The 20,008-nt window shown below is 51.0% G+C and overlaps 1 protein-coding gene across 3 annotated transcripts in view; it reads left to right on the plus strand.

Moving 5' to 3' along the window:
- ARAP3 (ArfGAP with RhoGAP domain, ankyrin repeat and PH domain 3) overlaps positions 1–20,008 on the plus strand; it is a 40,618-nt gene that overhangs the window by 9,502 nt on the left and 11,108 nt on the right. For all 3 annotated transcript variants that reach the window (XM_019506568.1, XM_019506569.1, XM_019506570.1), the window contains exons 6-21: positions 3,502–3,771; positions 4,297–4,366; positions 8,664–8,784; positions 9,534–9,721; positions 10,744–10,850; positions 12,305–12,504; positions 12,780–12,865; positions 13,193–13,375; positions 13,769–13,931; positions 14,364–14,507; positions 14,597–14,750; positions 15,654–15,756; positions 17,005–17,203; positions 18,225–18,288; positions 18,937–19,100; positions 19,391–19,603. In XM_019506568.1, the coding sequence (XP_019362113.1) occupies positions 3,502–3,771; positions 4,297–4,366; positions 8,664–8,784; positions 9,534–9,721; positions 10,744–10,850; positions 12,305–12,504; positions 12,780–12,865; positions 13,193–13,375; positions 13,769–13,931; positions 14,364–14,507; positions 14,597–14,750; positions 15,654–15,756; positions 17,005–17,203; positions 18,225–18,288; positions 18,937–19,100; positions 19,391–19,603 (2,429 nt within the window). The remainder of the gene's footprint in view (positions 1–3,501; positions 3,772–4,296; positions 4,367–8,663; positions 8,785–9,533; positions 9,722–10,743; positions 10,851–12,304; positions 12,505–12,779; positions 12,866–13,192; positions 13,376–13,768; positions 13,932–14,363; positions 14,508–14,596; positions 14,751–15,653; positions 15,757–17,004; positions 17,204–18,224; positions 18,289–18,936; positions 19,101–19,390; positions 19,604–20,008) is intronic.

Raw genomic sequence — 20,008 nt, forward strand, 5'->3', positions numbered from 1 at the left:
AGGCTTGACATAAGGAAGAATTTCTTTACTGTCTGAGCCCCCAAGGTCTGGAATAGGCTGCCATCAGAGGTGGTTCGAGCACCTACATTGAACACCTTCAGGGAAAAATTGGATGCTTATCTTGCTGGGATCTTATGACCCCAGCTGACTTCCTGCCCTTCGGATGGGGGGCTGGACTAGATGATCTTGTGAGGTCCCTTCCAGCCCTAGATTCATAGATTGTTAGGGGCTGGAAGGAACCCTGTAGATCATCGAGTCCAGTCCCCCTGCACTAGGCAGGAAAAGACAACTGGGGTCAAGTGACCCCAGCAAGGTGACTCTCCAGTCTCCTTTTGAAGGCTTCCAGGAGAGGTGACTGCACCACCACTGGAGGGAGTTTATTTCACAATCTGGACACCCTGACTGTGAAGGAGCTTTTCCTGCAATTGAGCCCAAAGCAGCCTTCCAGGAGTTTGTATCCCTTGCTCCTGGTCTTCCCCAGGGGTACCCTGGAGAACAGTTGTTCACTGAGTTCTTGATGTCCTCCCCTGATGTAGTGGTAATCCACTACTAAGTCTTCTCTCAGCTTTCTCTTCTGTAGGCTGAAGAGGCCCAAGTCTCTCAGCCTCTCCTCGTATGGCTTGTCTTGCAAGTCCCTGATCATACAGGCTACCTCTGGCCCTGGCTCTCCTACCTCTGGGCTCCCTGGTCTTGGCACTATCTTAGACTCTCCTCTACATCCAATGGCCCTGTCCCAGCCATCCTTATTCTGGGCCTCAGTTTTTCTGACCCCTTGCTCTCTGGCTGTGGCCATACCTGTACCTTCAGCCTCTTCTAGGCCCTGGCCCTGCCTCAGGCCAGTTCAGAACTCCAGGTCCCTCTCTGGCTCTGGGGCCACTTCCAGCCTTCAGTCCCCCTCTGGGCCCTGGCCCTGTTAACAGGCCTGTGAGATTCTCTGGATCACTCTTTCTGCCACCTTTCTCCTGGGTCCTCCTACTCTTCAGATAGCTTAGGCTTAGCCATCTTCATTCTGGGCTGCATGCCCTGGATCCCCTTCTTCTCTGGCAGTGGTCCTTCCTGAACATGGCCTCTCCTAGGCCCTGGCTCCCTCTACACCAGTTGAGAACTCCAGGCTCCTTTCTGGTCTCCTGAGTCTCCCACTGTGGCCACCTCCAGTCCCTCTCTGGCCCCTAGCCCCACTAACAGGTCAGCAAGATTCTGTCGGGGTTAGTTCTGCAGCCTACCAGCCCACACTCATTCACAGGTCCTCTTTCAGGCTCTTTAGCAGGTCTCTTAGGCTCTCAGTCCCTGTCTCTGGGCTGACTTGGGCCCCACAGTGGGTCTTATGCACAGTGCTCCTCTCTCTCTGGACCCCACAATAGGTCATGTGTGCTGAGCCCCTTGCTCCAGGTTCACCCAGACCTCCACCCTGGGTCCCTAGGAACTTCCTCTAGGCCCTTAGTTCCTACCCAAACCTCCAGTCTGCTTCAGCCGTCCTCTCTGTGGTGGTGCTCTAGAGCAGCAATCTTTCTGCTAACGTGGTGTTCTCTCAGCAGGCTCCAGATCTTCCTGGCAGGCTTATACCTGCTCTAAGCCCAGCCCTCCTCCTAAGTCAAATGACTCCCTTCTGAGTCAGGTGACTCCTTCTCTCAGACTCAGCCTCACCTGCCAGCTCCCTGAGTCAGCTGATTCCCAACAAGCCCTGGCCCCCACCCACTGGCAGCTTCACAGGCTGCTGATCTCTTAAAGTGGAAGGCACCCCTAGTGCCCTGCCAAACCAGATATCTAGACTTTTGTAACAATTCATTTCTCATTCTACCTTTGTAGCTCAGAACCTTTTACTTCCCTGAGCATAGTGCCAACCCAAAGTCTTTGTACCACTTCAGTTTCACATAAATCATCTTTGTGCTGGCTGGCTGTCTGCACAGGAGTGAAATTTTAATTTATCTGCATTAGCACTGGTTGAGATGCTAGCATGACTAATAACAGCATTTGCAACGGACTCAGTCGGATCGCTGTCTGGTGTGTAGCATCATTGGCAGTTTCAGGGTCACAACTGACACAGTCTGTCTTGGTGTCTGGATGATTGTTCTGAAATGTGGAGAGATGGAGGAAAGTACCAAGATCAAAGAGCTCCATCAACTTAATCATAAGAGCAAAATTTAAATGCTTTGTCACATCTTCTGATACCAAAGTTGTCCCATCTTATGCGCATTACATGTAAGCAATGACTGTATATATGACCACAAATGTTTGCTGGTAATGAACTGACTAGTGCTGGATGGAGTCAGTGCCACTCGCTTGTGTGTCATCAGCTCTGTATAGCTAACCGCTAACTGGCAAAGACCTTCCGTCAGTTCAGGAAGTAGGAGCCTGCGCTTTGGAACCACAGGCTCTGAGCTAAACATAGTGTGTAACAAGGAAAACTTCAGAGTCTGCTCAGGAGTTCTTAGTGAACCGATTCTGTCAGGTCAGCAAGTTCATTAACACATCAACAGTTTCACTTTCAGTAGAGGTGATATTGCCCATATGCTGAAATAGGAGCTAACCAAGCTTTAATAGATTCAGGAAAGATTATGGATCTACTCCCTCCTTTGGAAGATAAAATCTAACAAGACCATCAAGAACACCATATAGGAGGAAGTAGGGGGCACTCACTCATTTCAAACAAAGTGTTATTTTAATATTTAGAGAGAACAATTTCAATATAGCTTCTAGGCAGCCTGTACCTGATAACAAACCAGAATGGGGTGGGAGCCTTCACTCAGCAGTAACTTAAGTCACAACCTGGGAAAGTTGCCCAGCCAGCGGTGCCCCCCAAATACCTGTACCAGCCTGGAACAGAGGGGTCCTGCTTCCAGTACTCTATCTCAGCTTGGTAAAGGGGGCTTGATCCCCTCATTACTCTCTCTGGCCTGGTAGAAATGGTCTGCCCACTTCCTGAACTCCAAGTTCTAAGGGATTAGCACCCTGCCCAACCCCCCTCCCTGCCCTGTGGTACTCCCATCTGTGCAATGTGCTGCTGGGTCTACAGTAGCTCCCTCTATACTGCTCTTACTTGGAGGGCACAGGTCCTGCTCTACAGTCTCTGGGTTCAGCAGTTTGGACTGGACTAGCCCAGATACAGCTAGCTGTTGCTGAAATCTTTAAACCAGTGCCTCTCCTTTCATCTTGTCTTGGGTTGGAATTCTCTGGGATTTTTGCCCTCCCTGTACCCATTCCCACATCCTCCCGAATCCAGCATAAGTGCTCCTTCCTGCTATACTAGGCCAGAATCAGTCTTCATTGAGGATTCCATAAAGCATGGGGTGCAGCCAGGGTCTGGCTGAAGAGGCTTACTCAGGGGGAGGGGGAGGTGCTGATGGTTGTGTGGAGGAAACTGAGAGATCACTATCTTGTTCCTGCTGGTTGAGGTCATGTCTCAGCTGCTGGGGAAGCTAGCCAGGTCCCCAGTACCATCAGCTATTTGGAGAGGAGCAGCAGCCAGGTCGTGTTCTCCAACCATGTCCCCATCTTTCACAGGAGAAACAGCGAGTACAGCAGTGAGGGGAGAAGTGAGGATGAGGAGAGCCGAGCCCAGCTGATTAATCGGATCATCCAGAATGACACAGAGGGCTACTCCACTGTGGAGTCTCCTCAGGCTGAGGGCTCCCAGTTCAGCCTCCCACTGCACCTGTACCCAGATGAGGTCTTGGATGACTTGACAATCTCCCCATATGCCAGCTACACCTCACTGTCTGAGAAACCACCTAACATGCTCAGTGGGTGGCTGGACAAGCTCTCCCCACAGGGGTAAGTGCCTGCTTGAAGGTAGGGTTTTATGCATGCCCATCTGGGTGGTAGTTAGAAGTATGTTTTTCTCTATGGAGGTAAAGCCACGTACAGTAATGTCAGGTAAGCAGGTTTAGGTTGACACTGGTTTTGTCCATACTCCTGGGAGCATGGATGCCATTGTTCATTCCAACATGGCCACCTGCAGGAGGCTTCTAGAAGACGCACCTGGTTTGCTGTTCAGCAGGAATTGGCATATCCTGGCACATTTTGCACAGAGCAAGAAACTGCTGCCCTGTGTGAAATGTGGCAGCTATCCCAAATAAGATCTGCCACTGGGAGGCTTTGTGTTTTTGTGTGTCACTAACCCAGTCTGACCCTGCTATTTGTTCTTACTTCCTTGTTCAGTTCCTTCCATTGAGAACCCTTAATCTGGCTCCCTGTCCCCCATTTCTGCATTGGGCTCTAGCTGATATAGGGGTCACCACTGAGTCAGGACTCAGGTTTCTATTACCAACAGTTTCCCTTCTGCTGTCCTTTCAACAGGAATTATGTTTTCCAGAGGCGCTACGTCCGATTTGATGGGAAAAACCTCATGTATTTCAACAGTGAGAAGGTGAGTGCAGGAGCAAGCATGAGGCACAGTCTGGGCCCAATCAGCTACCAGCCACTGTACTGGAGGCTTAGGCAAAGATAGGGTGAGTAGGGACACATGGACAAAGAGAAGAGGTTGGGGGACAGGATGGAGTTGGTTCTTTCAGTGAAGGTTTTCACTTAACAGGAGCAAGAGCCCCTCCCCTTCCACCCCCAAGTGAGAGTGCACAAGGTTTTCCATTGTATCCTCTCATTTTTGTTGTCTGTAACCTGTCAAAATGCTGCCTCCCTTAGGCTGGAGTGACCAGATGTACTCTCTGCCCAAGAGGACTTTTAAACGCATGAGCAAAACAGACTCAGCATTTTGAGTTTTAGGAGGTGAAAAAGAGATATTTCTTCCAGTAAAAAACTATCCTGGCAACCTTTTGAACAGTATCAGGGAGAAGGTTTAGTTGGATGAGCCTAGGAGCTTTCTTGGGGGGCTGGGTCTGATCTGCAGGAGTCGGGACCCCGATGTTGCATTCTCTGTGATATGCAGCACTGTTTGGAATATTCTGTGCCTCTGCAGCTCTGTCAGAGGAAAGGTAGGGCTGACATGAGGTCCTGCACACCTGGTGACACATGGAGGCTGTGAAAGACACAGCGTGTTAGGGGAGGGCTCCTCTCCTGGGCACCATAGGACTCTTCCCCCTTCCACAGACATAAGATAGTGTAGTTATCTATAGTTAAGTACCCAGCAGGCACACACCTCTTAACACTTAGGTGGCCTGAACCTGGGAAGGTGGCACCCCAGGCATGGCCAGAGCTGTCACATAGCCAGAGGCATCTTCACATGAGGCTGTCAAAATACTGCTCCACCTTCAGGGTATTTTGTTTGAGAAGCAGTGTAAAAGGAAGCCAGGGACTCCTGTTAGGCAGCAGAAGCATGCTTGTCAGAACAGCTGGTGTTTGAGTAAACAAGCCACAGAAATGAGAGCTGCCAGTTAGGGATTAGGCAGTCCCAAAAGGGAGAGGCAGTTGGTCAATGCAAGCAAAAGAGCCTAACACCTGGGGCCAGTGAGTTACCTGATGCAGGTGATAAGAGGAATGCTAGATAAGGGCAGGCTCAGAAGCATAAGCAGGAATCAGAGTTTGAGGAAAGAAGCAGCAGCTGGAGGAAGCCTTTCAGTGAGCCAAGCACCCTTCCCCAAAAAAAGACTGATCATTAGGAAGTCCTGGAAGGGGAATTGGACCCTTGAAAGCCAGGCAGGGAAAGGCTCCCAGCAGGGCCACCCAGAGGAAATGTTGTTTATCCAGATCCAAAGGGATTTAACCTGGTGAAAGGTACAGCTCAGTTCTCTTCTGCTTTTTGTGCGTTTGAGCAGGCCTGTTCAGATTAAAGTGATATTTATACCTTTTATCCAGGGTGGGGTATGTTTAGTTGAGGTGCATGCCTGATTTTCTGTTTGGTGAAACCAGTGGTTTGGGTAGGACTACTTGGGGTGGTATGAAGGTCCTGGCAGTGGCAGAAACTCCACCTGGAGTTGGGCAGAGACTGAGCCTGGGGCAGGATGATGCTGCATAGTGGGAGGCAGAAATTGAACCCAGAGCTAGGCAGAGAGGTAGCCCTGAACAAAATGGAAATGGATAGGGCAGAGAGCAAAGGAGGTGAAGGCCAAGAATATCTTGTCCCTAGATGAGGACACAGAATAATTGAACCATAACACCTGTTAGGCATGGGTGTGGCAGGGGGTGACTGGAGGCCAGGGATGTAGCCCTTAAGGCATCTAATGGGGATAGGTACTCAGAGAGAGTGATGGGGCCAAACAAGTGGTATCACTAGGATCCCGGACTATTTCCCGACATTTATTCCTCCAAACTTTTCATCAAAGTGCTGGCAGGTGACAGAAGGAAGGGTCTAAGAACTAGGCAGGAAGGGGTTTGGGTGTTTGGGGGTGCTACTTCCCCATGTGCCCTCATCCTGCAACAAGCAGTCTGTGACCACATTACTGAAGACTGCAGTGCAAAGAATATGCCAGAGCCTGAGCTCTGAAAGTAGTCAACAAACAGCTACCTTAGTCTTTTTGTCTCTTGATGAGCTGTGTGTATGTGCAAAGAGTTTTTCTTACTTTCGGTCTCAGTGCACTTTGTAATGCGAGTCAAGCTTTCCATTCACACATCCTTTCCTGTCAGGCCTAATAATATGGGTAATACATTGAGGCTTCAGTGACCTGGCCGTCAGTCTTCACATTAAAGGGAGTCACACAGGTGGCACTGTATGGAGTTCACGATGATTCTTCAGTTTTATGCACAGCACATGATTGCCCCCCTAGATGTGCTGGTTCAGAAATCAGTGTCCCCAGCCCTGACGTGCATAGTAAAGAGGAGCTGTATCTATCTGTCCAGCCACTGTTCAGAGTGCAGCAACACTTTGGATACTATTCACCAGCCTCCCATGCCTAGTCACAAATGCGAAGTACCAAACAGTACCAAAGGGGGCCTATTTGCACAGCACACAGAATGTTGAATTTGCCTTTTAACGTAAGAGTTGCCCCTGTCAACTTTCCTGTGATTTTAATGCCAGTATAGTGGCATGGCTACATCTAATTTTGGTGTGAGCCTGCAATTCAATCTCTAGTTTGGGTGTGAGACTTATGTTGATCCAGAAAAGGACAAAGGAAGCTGTGGGTCTATTGCTAAATAGCCAGGGTGAGCTCCTAACATAAGACACAAAGACAGATCTGCTCAACAGCTACTTTGCCTCAATCTTTATGAAACAATAAGCTGCAACCAGACAGCAAATAAAGATTATATAGCTAAGTAAAGGAAAAGTCTGACAGTCATGATAATGACAGAGACAGTCAGAGTGTTTGATTTTTTTGGAATGAATTTAAGTAAGCAGGTTGCTGAAGGAGCTGGCACAAAGGATCTTGGAGTCCTTAGCAATACTATTTACCAAGGCATGGGAGACAGGCAAGGTTCCAAAGGACAGGAAAAGGGCCAACATAGTGCCCCTCTTTAAAAAAGGCAAAAAGGAGGACCCAGAAAATTATGGGTTAGTCAGCCTGGCCTCAATACCCAGGAAGTTACTGAAGCAAATTATAAAGTCAGTTTGCAAGCACCTGGAGGAGGAAAAGCTGCTTACAAGCAGCCACCATGGATTTGCTGAGAATAAATCATGGCAAACAGGTTTGGTCTCCTCTGAGAAAGGAACAAGCTGTCTGGATGACGGACCATGAAGTATAGTGTACTTGAATGAAATAGAGCATCACAACTATCTTGGTTATGAAAGATTAAAGGGAATGTTTATGGAGGGAATAGGATGATAGATAAGGAAGTTCTGGCAGTTTAGTAAGTGTGTGTGATGAGTAGAGTTGTGTTTGTGGCCTCCTGGTTGCAGTGCAAACTGGAGGGTGGCTAGTTATCCCATGCTTCTGGGGAGCAAGGAAGTATTTTTCCCCCTCCTGTTTGCTACTTGTGTCTGGGGAGGGAGAGGGGGCTCACCTTTCTCAGAATCATTAGGTGCTGGCCACCGCCAAAGCTAGGGATTTTGGCAGGTGTACTGATACTCCTGCTGGGACTTAAAATGCCCAGATTTTCCTGGGTAGAAGGTCTTGTTTTGCTCAGGGTCAGACTGATTTGGGATCACAGAGGAACTTTACCCCACTGTCTGATCAGTATGGACTGTGGCGGGGTTTGCCTTCGTCTGTAGCAGGGGGCATAGTCCTCTTCCTTGGATCTCTGGAGTGTGTTTTAATAGACTATTTCCTGTCCTTGCAGTGGTAGAACATTGACAGTGCTCTCATTCCCCCTGCTTTGCCTGTGGCAAGTTAAAAGGTGTTTTTGCTGTTTGGGGCATTGTGCCTGGTAGCTGTTTATGAAAGTTGTTCACAAAGATTTTAAGAGCAAGTTAGACAGACGCTTGTCTAGGATGGTTTAGATAGAGATGCTATTTCCTTGAGCAGCTGTTTGGAGTAGATTTGACCTCCTGAAGTCTATGAAACAAGCTGATCTGAGCATGGGACTATGAGCTAGGACATGGTCAAACTCTCATCCCAGCCCTGCCACTCACTGCATGGCCTTTGGCAGGCCTCTATCCATCTTTGCTTTAGTTTAGGCTTACCAGTAGCTTTTCCTGCTCCTGCCTTAGAAGGATGAGTTAGTGAAGAGTCAGATACAGGCAAGTGAGTATTGATAAAATTCATTGTGGAAATTTGCTGAGCTAAATACCCAGTGCCCTCTCTGAAGGGGACACTCTACCAGTCAGAACAGGGGGACCCCATACAGGGAATCACAGAACAGGGTTCTGGTGTGCAACCTCCCTCTTGGACCCATTCCAGGACCCATACCCTAAGGGGGTGATCCCACTCTCCGTCATCGAGATGGCACGCTCTACCAAGGAGAACAAGTTCCAAGTTGTCACCAGCCACAGGATCTTTGTCTTCAGAGCTGAGAATGAGGGTGAGAGAAACCCCCAGCCAGAACTCCCCCATTCACAGCCATCTCCTCCCCACTCAGAACCCCCAGCCCCAGACCTCCCCTCCCAAATCACTTTCCCTAGTCTCCAGCTCTTATTTCTTTCAGCTATAAACCACAGGCACAGCCCTCCCTTTTGCCTATCCTATCCAGAACCTACAAGCGCAACCTCCCATTCCCTACCCCAGCCAGAAATTCCAGTCATAGCTTTTTCCTTTGCTGCCAAGCCCATGCCCCACTTACCAGACCCCTGAACCAAGCTCCTCTAGAGTCCTCCCTCCATAACTTCTTCACCTCAGTCATATCTCTCCCTCTCTCCCGTGGGAACTTCCCTCAGTCGCCACTTCTCCATGCACTGTATGGTCCAGTGATATTTCTCTTTGCTGGCCTACAGCCACTCCTGCATCCCCAGCACTGCAGTATCTCTCTTGCTGCAGTGACAGGCATCTCTTCCCCATGTATGTTGAGGAGAAGCTCTCTACAGGTCTGTCCCAGGTGCTGCTACCCTTTTGTTATGGCCCGCTACACATGGGGCTGCCAGTCAGGTCTATGCTGCACAGCTGGTTGAGATAGAAAGACCCTAACTTCTGGTTGAGTTCAACACATGAAGATCTGGCTTTTCCCAACATGGGATAAATTGGCCTGTGCTGCAACACTCAGTGTCTCCAATTCTCCCCAGTTCCACATTCACTTACCTCTTTCTCTTGGCTTCCCCTGCCCTGCTGCTTCTACAGCTCAGCGGAACGAGTGGTGCTCCACCATGCAGAAGAAAGTGACAGAGCAGCGCCAGGTCAGCCCCCGGCCTCGTCACACCAGCAACAGTCACTGGCAGAAGTCCGGCTGTCTGGAGTTCAAGGGTCACAAGTCTAAGGTGTTTGCAGTTCTCAGCCTGGCTGAGATGTGGCTGTACAAGAGTGAACAAGTGAGTGCAGCAGCCCAAATGCCTTGGGGAAGTGTGGGGTGTTTTTTGACGCAGGTGTCCTGGGGTCTACTTCACCTAAGGGTGAGTTTGAAGTGCTCCCTCTAGCAGTTCCTGGGCCTCACTCAGGAGTTTGCAAGAGGGACACTAAGCTGAGGCCTCTGTCCAGGAGTGGAGATATTTTTGGGAGCCTATGTGCCTTGGCCCTTCATACCAGCTAGTGGAAGCAGGATCACCGAGGCTAGAGAGGCTAGAGACAATGAAAAGGCTGCAGTGTGGACATGTGCAGGGCCTGGGAAACTAGAATTCCATTTCCATGCTTTGTCACTTCCACGAGGCCATTCATAAAATCATACAGAAGTAAAGCTGGAGTAAAGCTGGAGTAAAGCTGACCTCCAGAGGTCATCTAGTCCAACCCCCTGCCTGAGGCAGGATCATCCTTATCCAAACTGTCCCGTACAAACCATAATCTAAACTCTACATAAGATTACTCTCAACCCTGACACAACACAGAGCTAAAACTCTAACCTGCCACAGGTAAAGCAGGGGAAACATGGCAACCATCATCCTGCTTCTATTAAATGTTGTCAGTATATGCTCAAGAGATCCTCCTTGCCATGGTATTCTGGTGGCTTTTACCTGAACTCACAAATTGACTCCCTGCTCTGTGAGAGGAGCCTGAGGTGGACATGGGCCAGAGAGAAGCAAGACACAGCATGGAGACTGCCCTTGCAAGCCATGGGTGGTTCCTTGCATGGGTAGCCCATTTTTGACCTACCCCCAGGCACAAATATATGTGGATCTAACAGTTCCATAAATGCTCTCCATGTAGAGAAGCACCTGCTTGTGGGCACTACCCTCTGCAGTTCCCTGCCTGCCACCCTGGGTTCACTGGTATCTGTCTTGGCCATGGGACTGCTCTGCAGAGAAATGTAAAGAGCTCTGTGCCTGCTGTGGACCTGGGCATAACTCTGCAAGACTATTGCTGACCACCACCCCCTCACCATATCCATCTCTGTTTGCAGTTCTTTAAAATGGGTATTGGCATCTGCTTGATTGAACTGCGTGGTGCTACTATCCGTGAGGCCAAGCACCGTAGCTTTGAGCTCATCACCCCATTCAAGATATTCAGGTAACTAGGAGCTGCAGTCCTGGGGCTTTGGCTTGTTTCTAGAGCAGGAGTGGGCAATTATTTGGACCTGCGGGCCTCTAGGGGAGTTTTAATGAGCTCTTGTGGACTGGATTAGCACTCCCTCCCCTCCCCACCCTTGCAACAGCTCATCATAACTCCCTATGTGGGATGGGGCTGTGGGCAGGTGGGGAGCAGTGTTTGAGAGTAGGGTGGGCTGGCAAGACTAGGATAATGGGGTGAAGTCACAGGGCAGAGACAATGCAGAGTTGTGGCTGGAGAAAAGCCATGATCTGCTGCCTGCATGCCCCTGCTACTGGTTCTGCAGATAGGGTCATGCAGGGAATGGATTGCAGCTGTGCCTTGGATCCTGGGCCTCAGGCCCCAGCCCTATGCTGTCACCACCCCAAGATGCCAGACCTGGACCCGGATGCGTCTCCTTGCCCAGCCACAGCCCCATCCTGTCCACTTGGCTTCACATCCTGCCCATGCAGCTCCTGGCCAGTTTCTATGGACAACCCAGGATCATGGGGGTGACAGCATGGGGCCAGGCAGAGCAACTGTTTGCTCCCTGTATGTCCCTGCCCACAGAAGCAGGGCTCTGCCTCAGGCCTGGCCTTGTGCTGTTACCACCCCCCAATCTAGAGATCTCCATGGAGAAACAGCCAGGAGCCACACAGGCAGGGTGTGTAGCTGGATGGATGGGATGGGGTCATGGCCAGGCAGAAAGCTGTGTCCAGGGTTGGGATCTTGGGGTGATGACAGTATGGAGCCGGGGCTGGGGCAGAGCCATGATCTGCTCCACACACACTCGTATCCATGGAACCCATGCCCATTGCAGGGCATGCAGGCGGCAGATCGTGGCTGTGCCCCAGCCCTGGCCTGAGCCCCACTGTCACTGCTCCAAGATCCGAGGGTCTCCCTGGCCTCTCCCACTCATCTCACTCCTGGGTGCTACTCCCTGCCTGCCCACAGCCCCACCCCAGCTACCCAGCTGAGTGTCCTGCCTGTGTGTTCCTGCCTTCCCAGCAGTTGGTGCAGTCCAGATGGGCCCGGGTTCCTGGACAGCGGAGGCAGAATTGGCAATTGCAGCAGTGTTTCCACCAGGGCTACTGGGAAATGGAGTCTGGCTGCCATGCCACCCCAGCCCCACTTCACACCTGGGGCAGTGGGCCTGATCGCACGCACCATGGTTCAGGCTGCGCCCCCCCATGCATGGGCCTGGCAATACCAAGGGACCTGCTACAGGCTAGACAGAATCCATTGGTGGGTTGAATCTGGCCCATGGGCTATATTTTGTCCATCCCTGCTCTAAAGAAACCTGCTGTGTTTTGGGGGCACTGTGTGGGATCCTAGTGCAACTCAGGGACTGGTACATTTGGGGTTCTGGGTAACTGAGGTGACTGGGGAAGAATCCAGGAAACTCAGTGTTTGCCAGATGTGCTTGTGCCCCCCAGTTTCACAGCTGAATCAGAGCGGGAGAAGCGGGAGTGGATGGAAGCCCTGCAGGATGCCATTGCAGAGACACTCTATGACTATGAGGTGGCTGAAAAGATCTGGTCCAACAAAGCCAACAAGTTCTGTGCTGATTGCAGGGCCATGAGCCCTGACTGGGCATCCATCAACTTATGTGTGGTGATCTGCAAGCAGTGTGCAGGCCAGTATATTTCCTTCATTCCTGCAAGCAGGTAGACAGGAGAGGCTGGGGGACACTGTTCCTGAGTGGGGCAGTGGGTGGGATGGCTGGGTGGCTAAATTAGCAGCTTGGCTACTTGGTTACAAGTCATTAAAATCATGTAGACAGAGGGAAAGGAAAATGGCTGGGTTGGCTGATCAGCCAGTTGATGGCAGGCAGGTTGAGTTGTGGGTATCTGACTGGACAGACTGGGGAGAGTGGTCACGTATTCACACAGTCTTCGCTGCTCCCAACAGGTCAGCACCGGGGTCTGGGCTCCAACATTTCCAAAGTGCAGAGCCTGAAGCTTGACACCAGTGTCTGGAGCAATGAAATTGTTCAGGTACAGGAAGTGTCTTGCTCCCCAATGCTGCCCATTTGGGCTGTATGAGATCTGAGGCCAGGGCTCTTGTGTCCAAAGGGACTGCTTCTAGTATCACAGAAACATAGTGCAGTCAGAGTGCCAGCTCAGGGGAATCAGTGGAGAACCAGAGGTCTGAGGGGCTTATCTCTCTGGGGGTGCCATAACAGGAACCCAGAGTTTCACCCAGAGTCTTGAGTCCTCCTCCATTTCTGTCTGTTACCCCCATACCCTCTCTAAAAGCTTGAGGTGTCCTGCTTTGCTAGCTCATGGATCACCCCCTCTTTTTTGACAACAATGTTCTTGTAGCTCTTCATTGTGCTGGGGAATGAGCGAGCCAACCAATTCTGGAGCCCACACATCCCACCCTCTGAGGCCCTTTACCCAGATGCCAGTGCAGAGCAGAGACGGGAATTCATCACTTGCAAATATCGGGATGGGCGATACCGCCTCCAGCACCCCAGCTACAGCACTCAGGAGGAGTTGCTGCAGGTGAGTGCTGGTCTGGGCTGGCACACAAAGGCGAACATGAACCCAGCTGAATGGGCACATGCAAGCTTTGGGGACACTGGGCAAACTCTTCAGAGAGTACTGCAAGTCCTTCATTCTAGCCCTGATTGTTCCTGTAAAAGCACTTGTATCTCAAGTTCAGATCCTTTAATGGTGTAGAGGATAATGCATCCCATATATGCACACTCACTGGTCTCCTCCAGATAATCAGTGATGTACCAGAAAGCTGCATAGCAGGACAGACATGTGGCAAGTTGTTGTGCCTCCCTTTACAAGCCCCCAAGTTAGCACAGTTCAGTGGCTGCAGGGCCCAGAGACAATAAGTTCCCACATGGCTGAGAAACCACGGCTGCCTATGACATCTCTCACCCACAGGCACTTTGTGCTGCTGTGGCAGGACCCAACCTGCTGAAGACAGTCCTGCAGTTCTTCTCCACTGCTGAAGCTGAGGCAGCTTTTGATGTAGGAGGCTGTGATGTGTCTCAAGGTGTTGAACTGTGGCAGATGTCTGAGAACAGCTGCCATGGGAACAATTCAGGTAACAGGAGCCACCAGAGCCACTTTCCCCTACAGTGGGGCAGTTCCATGCTGGTGCAGCCCCTCCACCCTCCACTACACCTCCCATTCTAGGCCATCTGGTTCCCTTCCCGCTACCCCTAACTCTTCTGTGGAACGTCCTGGGCATCAGAACTAGAACCCTGAAGCTCAGGCTGTTGCCAGAACTGTGCACACCCAGTGGCTAATCTTGCATAATGCCCAGTTCCCTGCAGGATCATATGTCTCTCTCCCACATTTAAGTCAGGGTGACAGGTGCACCTATGAACCCCCTCTGCCTTGGGAGGGGAGGGTTTTTTTGAACCACAGCATTCCATGTCTTCTCTTTCGATAGTAGGACCCCCCCCTCCGCCCAGGTTGTTGTATTTCTGCAAGGTCAGTGCTGCCCCTTACCTTCTGTTCTGATTCTTCACAGTATGTTCAGCAGGGAGCCATAGTTCAGTGGAGCCAAGCCTAGACAGCATCTACAATGAGATCACCCAGCCAGTGATGCACAGTGGCTACCTCTATAAGGCAGCAGCCCTCCCCAGGTCTGGTGTCAGCAAGAAGAGCAGAGATGGTAGGTTTGGGGCCAGGCCAGGCCAGGCATTACAGTGAATGTGATAGGGAGAGGCTGTCCTGCCATTGCTAACTGAGTGCTCCCTGCAGAATTATATCGCGTGTGGTGCTCCCTGGAGAAGTCCCTTCTGTTCTATGAGACTGACAAATGCACCGAGCCACTAGGGAAGATTGAGATGGCTGATGTGGTTTCTGTGGGTGTAAGCAAGATGGAGGGCCCAACCAGTCCTGGGCCTACAGAGAGGTATGCATAAGCACAGTCTGCATCCAGGGGCATGCTCTGGGGTGATCAAGGGTGAGGTTCATGAACACATCTCGCCATACCTCCTCCCCTGTCATGGGTACTCTGCATCTGCAAAACCAGTAGCTCAGAGGTAGTGAAGCCTACAGGCACTGGGTACAGGCAAGTTGCTCTCGGCCTCTTCCTGCCTTACAGAAAGAGGCAGTAAGTTATCCCATGGTCAGAGAACTTCATAAAAGGGAAGGGAAAGTAACTCAGAGAAGAGGGATGCTAGCAGTGAATGTGGGAGCCAGTGCTACAGGCAAGCCACTGTAGTAACAGTCTGGCCTGGAGTGAGCCTCCTTCTCTATCCCTTCTTCCCATGACTGAGCCTGTGGGAAAGGGAGCATGCTTGGCAATTCCTTACAGGTAGTCCTCTGGCTCAGAAGGTTGCTGAATCCAGGTCTCTCTATTCAACCCTGTGGGCTGCCTAGCTCTGAATATGGGGATCTTCTGCTTGGTGTGGTGGATGCTCCAGAAAAAGCCACTCAAGGCAGTTGATTGCCTAATGACCCTGAGCCATATACTCCTTGCTGTAGTCCCTGCTGTCCTAGGGAGCTGGGTCTGGCTCTCTGTATGGAGGAGGAACGTGTACTGACCAAGTCATGCACCATTGTAAAGATCCCCTTGCATGTCTCCACAGCTGGAGAAGTCCAACTTTTTGCATTCTGCCCAGAACTCCAGCCAGTCCTGCAAGTGCATCATACTCAGTGTTAATCTTCGAGGGCATTTTCTTCCCTGGGCAGGAGTTCAAGGGCAGGCCTCAGGGTCAGGGCTGTAGGTTTATTGGGAAGACAAGGTGATCCCTGTGCCAAGCCCCCCAGTACCTAGTGAGGCCTCCCTAATCTGATGCCTTTGCCGTTGCAGGTTTCGCTTCACCTTGGACCTCTTCCTGGGCAGTGAGAAAGTACAGCAGCTGGGAGCGGATGGGCCTGACACCCTGCAGGCCTGGGCCAGTGCCATTGGCAAGGTAAGCAACACACCCGCAACAGGGTGTTCAGCCAGACCAGTCCCTCCAAGGGAACCTTGAGGAAAGCAGTTGCTGATAGGCCCTTGTCTGATTTGTCTTATTTTAGACTAGATATCAGGAAAAACTTCTTCACTGTTAGACAGTCAATTCCACTGACTCACTGCTCTAGGGAAGTGGTGGAATCTGCCTCATTGTTCAAGAAGAGTTTGAACAAGCATTGGTCATTGATGAGCTAGGAGGAACTATGCCTATGATCTACTGTAGGTAGTAGTTCCCGTGCTTCTGGACTTTATTGGTGGCCACATGGAACTGGGAAGGATTTTTTTCTCTTTTAGTTGCTGCACATGTGGGAGGGGGGTTGCTTTTCTCAAAAGCATTGAGTGTTCAAAGCTGGGAATTTTGCTGGGATGTGCTAATGCTCCTGCTGGGACTAAAACCCAGAAATTCCTTGCTGGAGGGTCTTTCCCTCTGCTCCAGATCAGACTGGTAAACACATTTGGGATCAGGAAGGAATTTGACTTCATGGTCAAATTGGTAGCGACTGTGGGGGGTCTCTTTCTTCCTCTGTAGCGTGTGGGTGGCCCTCTTTCATGGATCTCAGAAGCATATTTTAACAATCCCTGCAGCAGTGGCACACTGGCTGTGGTTGTCCCCCAGGTTTACCTGTGGCAGGTTAAGGATGCTGTGCCAGTAGTGATGTGACAGGATTAACTATATTGTGCTAGTAATAGGTTAGACAAGGATTTGTATGAATGAGTTTAGATAGGAATGATCTTGCTTTAGGCAGAGAGTTGGACTAAATGATCTCCAGAGGTCCCTTCCAGCCCTACCTTTCTATGATTCTTTGATCTCTGGTATGGTAAATTCCTCCCAAAACAGTCATGCCATGGATCCTATTCTCCTTCCCCTGCTAGGGCCCTGGCCTCTGTACTGTGCCCCCATTCTCCTCCCTCACCCCACCTGGGCCATGGCCCTCTATGTTGGGTTCCCATTTCTCTCCCCTAACTTAGGCCCTGGCTCTCTGTGCCAGTCCAACCCTGTTCCCCTTCCCAAGCCAAGGTTTGGCCCTCCATGCTTGCCCTAATCCCCTTCCCCCTGTATGGGCTCTAGACCTGTACTCTAGTTCCCCTTTCCTTCCCCTGATGGGGTCTTGTCCTTCTGTACTCGTCCTCTGTTCTCCCTGCTGTCTTGGTTGGCCTTACACAGTGCTCATGCCCAGGTCTACCCAGCCTCTCCTTCTCTGTGCAGTGGTTCACCCCAGTCAGCTGTCACTGCCTGTTGGGCTATGAGTTCCAGAAAGTGGGCCAGCTGCGCTATAAATCCATGCTCAACCCTGATCAGTGGCTGCAGGGCTTCTTCATCCTGCAAAAAGCTCACCTGTTCATTTGCCCAGTGGAGGAGAAGGCAGTTGAGGACAGCATCAACCTCCGGAGGCTACAAGAGCTCAGTGAGTGTGGACCTTCTGCTTCTCAAATTAGAAACTACAGCCCTGCCCCTTCCCTGCCCCTGTAGAAGGCTGCATCTTAGTGCCAGATCAGTGAGGCCCATAGCATTATGGCTACATTTTCAGTGATGGGTCAGTGAAGTCTATTCTGTGTGGCTGAGCACTGTTAACCATGAACCCTGCCTCATCTTGGAGCAGTGTTTCTCAGCTTTTTCAGACTCAAAGGATTCTTGTAAGACTTAAAGTACCTGTCAGAAAATGCCAGCAATGAGCTTTCACTCATTTCTCAACTACAGAAAAATAACAGAGCAAGTCTTTTGTTGCAAAGGGTTCAGAAAGACCACAAAGGGCAGAATTTTTTTAACACAATGGATTCCTGATCGAAATATCTGGTTTATCTTGTGAATCGTGTATGTGTTTGCACATCTTACAGTGCTAATATTGCACAGAACCCTATAGTACCCATAAAGAATCTTTTAATACCCCAGTGAGATACTATAATACCCAATGGCACCCCAGCTGAAAATTGCTGCCCTAGAGAAACTGGATTTTAGTGCTCAGTCAGCAAGGCCCAAGCTGCCCAGCTGAGTCTGCATATATGCTCAGGGGAGCTGAGCCGCCCTCTTTGGAGATGACTGCAATTCTGTGCTAGATCAGTGAGGCCCATACTTTGTAGCTGTGTAGTGTTAACCACTAGCCCTGCCTCACCCTAGAGGGACTGCATTTTAGTGCTGACTCTGTGAGGCCTGTACTATGTGGTTGAGCGGCATTAACCACTGGCTCTGTCTGCACCAGAACAAGCTGCAATTGACCAGTCTGCACTTGGTCAGTGAAGCCCATGGTACAAGACTGAGCTCTGTCAGTGACTGGCCCTGTCCTGCCTGAAAGAGGCTGTGAATGCTGATGTGTTGCATGTAGTGCTGTGAAGATTCTTCTACCTGACTCCAGGGTTCACTGCACCCTAGTGTGAGATGTCTCCCTGATCTCAAGGCCCCATCTGATGTATACTTTTGCTTCCATGCAGGTGTGGTCCCCCTTAGTGAAACTTCTGAGAAGAAAGAGATGCTGATCCTAGTGGAGATGGGGAGGTAAGGTCTGCTGGAAGGGCTCTCAAGCCACTGGCGCAGTGCAGGGTCCTGCTGCTCTCTCACAGCCATGCCCAGGGCAAAGTGCCCACAAAGTATTCCTGGATCATCACTGGGAGGAGTGGGGCTGGAGCAGCTTGCAGAGCAGCTTGCTTCTCAGACTTCCTCAAGGAAAGTGCCAAGGGAACCTACTTGCCTGGAGGGGTGCCATTGAACCCTAGAGCCACAGCCAGAGTTAGTTTGAAGGATTTTCACAGCATTGCATGCAACACACCAGCGCTCACAGTCCCTTTCAGGTGGGACAGGGCCAGTCACTGATATAGAAGGTCTGCTCTTGGGCCAGGCAGGGGGGCAGAGCTCCAGCCCAGCCCAGCCCAGCCCAGCATGAACATCCCCTACAGTGGGTTCCCAGTATTCAGCCTGATTTAACTCCCCTGCATATTGACCCAGCCTTGGGGCCTCCCCTACCTCCTGAAGGTTAAATCACTGTAGACAGGTTTATATCCAGCAAGATGTGGCTCCAGCAGGACCCAAGGCTGGCAGTGATGGACCTTCTGCTTCTCTAGGCCTTCACAGAGGGGTGGGGGGTGGGGGGGTAAGTCCCAGGGGCAAGGATGTTCATTCTCTGCTTTTTGCCTCTTTTGTTCTCAGGACCTTTTACCTGCAAGGGGTGTCACGAGTGGACTTTGCAGCATGGTGCATGGACATTCAGGCCTCAGCAGGGGGCTGGGGTAATGCCCTGCGTGACCAGCAGCTCAGCCGGAGCAACATCCCCATCATCGTGGACAGCTGCATTGCCTTCATCACGCAGTATGGTGAGCACTGCCACTGACCCCATAGTGTCTCCTGTCATTCACAACAGCACTCCACCCTCCAAAGAGGCAACATAACAAAAGCCAGTAATTTGGGCATGAAGCAGAAGGTTTGGAGCAGCAGGCACTGCATTTTGGAGGGCCCACAGTGAAGCACCCATGCACACAATAACCTGGGACGCACGCATGCACACCCTGGACTTAGGAGGGCATGCTCAAGTCATATTAGCATCTTAGATACACACCTGTGCTGATCCTGGCTCCCTTTGGGGACCCTGCCCTCCTACCCCCAGGGCTGCGTCATGAAGGAATTTACCGGAAGAATGGGGCCAAGTCCCGCATCAAGGTGCTGATGGAAGAGTTCCGGCGGGATGCCCGTAATGTGAAGTTGCGCATCTGTGACAACTTCATTGAGGACGTGACTGATGTGCTGAAGAGATTTTTTCGGGAGCTCGAAGACCCAGTCTTTACCTCAGAACTGCACCCACAATGGAAGGAGGCTGCAGGTATCACCTTCTATCTCACCCTGCCCTCATGAAGGCTGTGGTTCTTTTTCACCCAGACTCTCCTTGGCAGCAGTGCAGCAGTATGCCTGGGCAACTAGGAAAAAGCAGATTCAGTGACTTCTGGTTGCCACTGTATTCATAATTGCAAGCATGTGGCTACCAGCAGCAGCCGCTTTTTTTCACCCCCAATCCCCTTCCCACAAATCAGTGCCTGAGGTAGTTGCACCTATTGCTGCTCCCTCTCCCTCCACCCCAGTTACACCGCTGTTCTTTAGCCTTCCACTGAGGTCTTTGTGATAGGGACAAGCTGAGCTGACCCCTCTGGGAATGTGGACTCTGAACCCAATTCTCTCCTGGTTTGTATCATGTGCCGGCTGGTACCCCAGTGCTTAGGGCATGTAAATT

This window comes from Gavialis gangeticus, unplaced genomic scaffold, assembly GCF_001723915.1.
Source record: "Gavialis gangeticus isolate Ggan-Ray unplaced genomic scaffold, GavGan_comp1, whole genome shotgun sequence".
In the NCBI taxonomy this organism is placed as follows: domain Eukaryota; kingdom Metazoa; phylum Chordata; order Crocodylia; family Gavialidae; genus Gavialis; species Gavialis gangeticus.